The sequence below is a fragment of the Otolemur garnettii genome, unplaced genomic scaffold (assembly GCF_000181295.1).
Source record: "Otolemur garnettii isolate 467f Iridium unplaced genomic scaffold, OtoGar3 scaffold00047, whole genome shotgun sequence".
NCBI classification, from domain to species: Eukaryota; Metazoa; Chordata; class Mammalia; order Primates; family Galagidae; genus Otolemur; species Otolemur garnettii.
The window spans coordinates 3,625,579-3,627,146 of NW_003852442.1; the positions used below are offsets into that span (position 1 = coordinate 3,625,579).

Below are 1,568 nucleotides of genomic sequence, written 5' to 3' on the forward strand. Positions count from 1 at the left end.
TCCCAAGTAGCTGGGACCACAGGTGCCCGCCACAACACCCGGCTATTTTTTGGTTGCAGCCGTCATTGTTGTTTGGTGGGTCCGGGCTGGGGATTCGAACCCGCCACCTTAGGTGTACGTGGCTGGCGCCTTAGCTGGTTGAGCTATAGGAGCTGAGCCACTAATGTAATTCTTAAGGCTAAAATTTAAAAGTTCCATTAGCAGGCGGGGCTTGGTGGCTCATACCTGTAATCCTAGCACTCTGGGGGGCCGAGGTGGGTGGATTGCCTGAGCCTTATAGGTTGAAGACCAGCCTGAGCAAGATCGAGACCCTGTCTCTAAAAATAGCCAGGTGTTGTGGCAGGGGCCTGTAGTCCCAGTTGGGGGACTGAGGCAAGAGAATCACTTGAACCCAAGAATTTGAGGTTGCTGTGAGCTGTGACACCATGACACTCTACTGAGGGTGACAAAGTGAGATTCTGTCTCAAAAAAAAAGAAGTTCCATTAACAAATAATGTAATTTATGTAAAGAATACTAGATTAATTTTGAGGCACTCAATTTTATTTTAAATTTTGGATGAATTATGGTTTTAAAAAGTTGATTTGGAATATGACTTTTTTTTTTGCAGGTTGGCTGATCAAGATGACCCTGAGTAACCCTTCAGAACTAGATGAACTAATGAGTGAAGAAGCGTATGAGAGATACGTAAAATCTCTTGAGGAGTGAAAATGGAACTCCTGAATAAACTAGTGTGAAATAACTTAATCCAGCATAGTTGTCTTTAATTAGTGCTGGGTAGGTGACTTAAAATAGCAACTACTCTCAACACTGCTAATGAAAGAAAATAGTCCTTAACTTTCTAATGGTTGTAGATAAACAAAATATGCATCTTTTTCAAAATACGCTATGATTTTCAGACTGGCCTCTAGTATTCATATTTCAGGAAATTATCCATGGTAAAAACGAGTTATAAAAATTATGTAATGAAAGGATAACATTGTTATCTTAAGCCTTAGATAATATTGTAACTTGCTTTCATCCATACCAGGATTTGAGTTGGAATACTTAATGATCTTTCCATTGAAATTAACTGGGAGTGAAGTTTTTCTTGGTTGTACAGTGATATTATCTTAATTTTGTAATACACTGCATTTGCTGGTGCTATTTTTATACAGTGAGCAGCAGCTTTGCAGCAAAATAATAAAATATTCAACTTCTTCATTAATCATGTTGTTTTGATGTTCGTACTTCATTTGGTGAGTATGCTAGTATTTGTGAAAATGCTAACTTAGCTTATGGAAAGTTATTTTTTAAAAGGAAATTTAAGCCATAACAACAAAACATGCCAAGACATTGTTCCCTTTAAGTCACAAACCTGATGACATTAAACACCTTTTTGGTCATCTTTAATAAAAAAATATGTCACTGACTTTGTTTTCCTATCATGCTATGTTAGAAGAGAGAAGAAAAAAGGTGAAAGTTTTGATCCGTACATAACAGAGTACTCTTAAGATTAGCCACATTCGGCTCGGCGCCTATAGCTCAACCGGCTAAGGCACCAGCCACGTACACCTAGGGTGGCGGGTTC

At 38.6% G+C, this 1,568-nt stretch overlaps 1 protein-coding gene across 1 annotated transcript in view; it reads left to right on the plus strand.

Annotated features, from left to right (window-relative positions):
* GCSH (glycine cleavage system protein H) overlaps positions 1-1,205 on the plus strand; it is a 12,560-nt gene extending 11,355 nt beyond the window's left edge. The window contains exon 4 of the mRNA XM_003791420.3: positions 609-1,205. Coding sequence (XP_003791468.1) covers positions 609-706 — 98 coding nt within the window. The 3' untranslated portion in view covers positions 707-1,205. The remainder of the gene's footprint in view (positions 1-608) is intronic.
* The last annotated feature ends 363 nt before the right edge of the window (positions 1,206-1,568 follow it).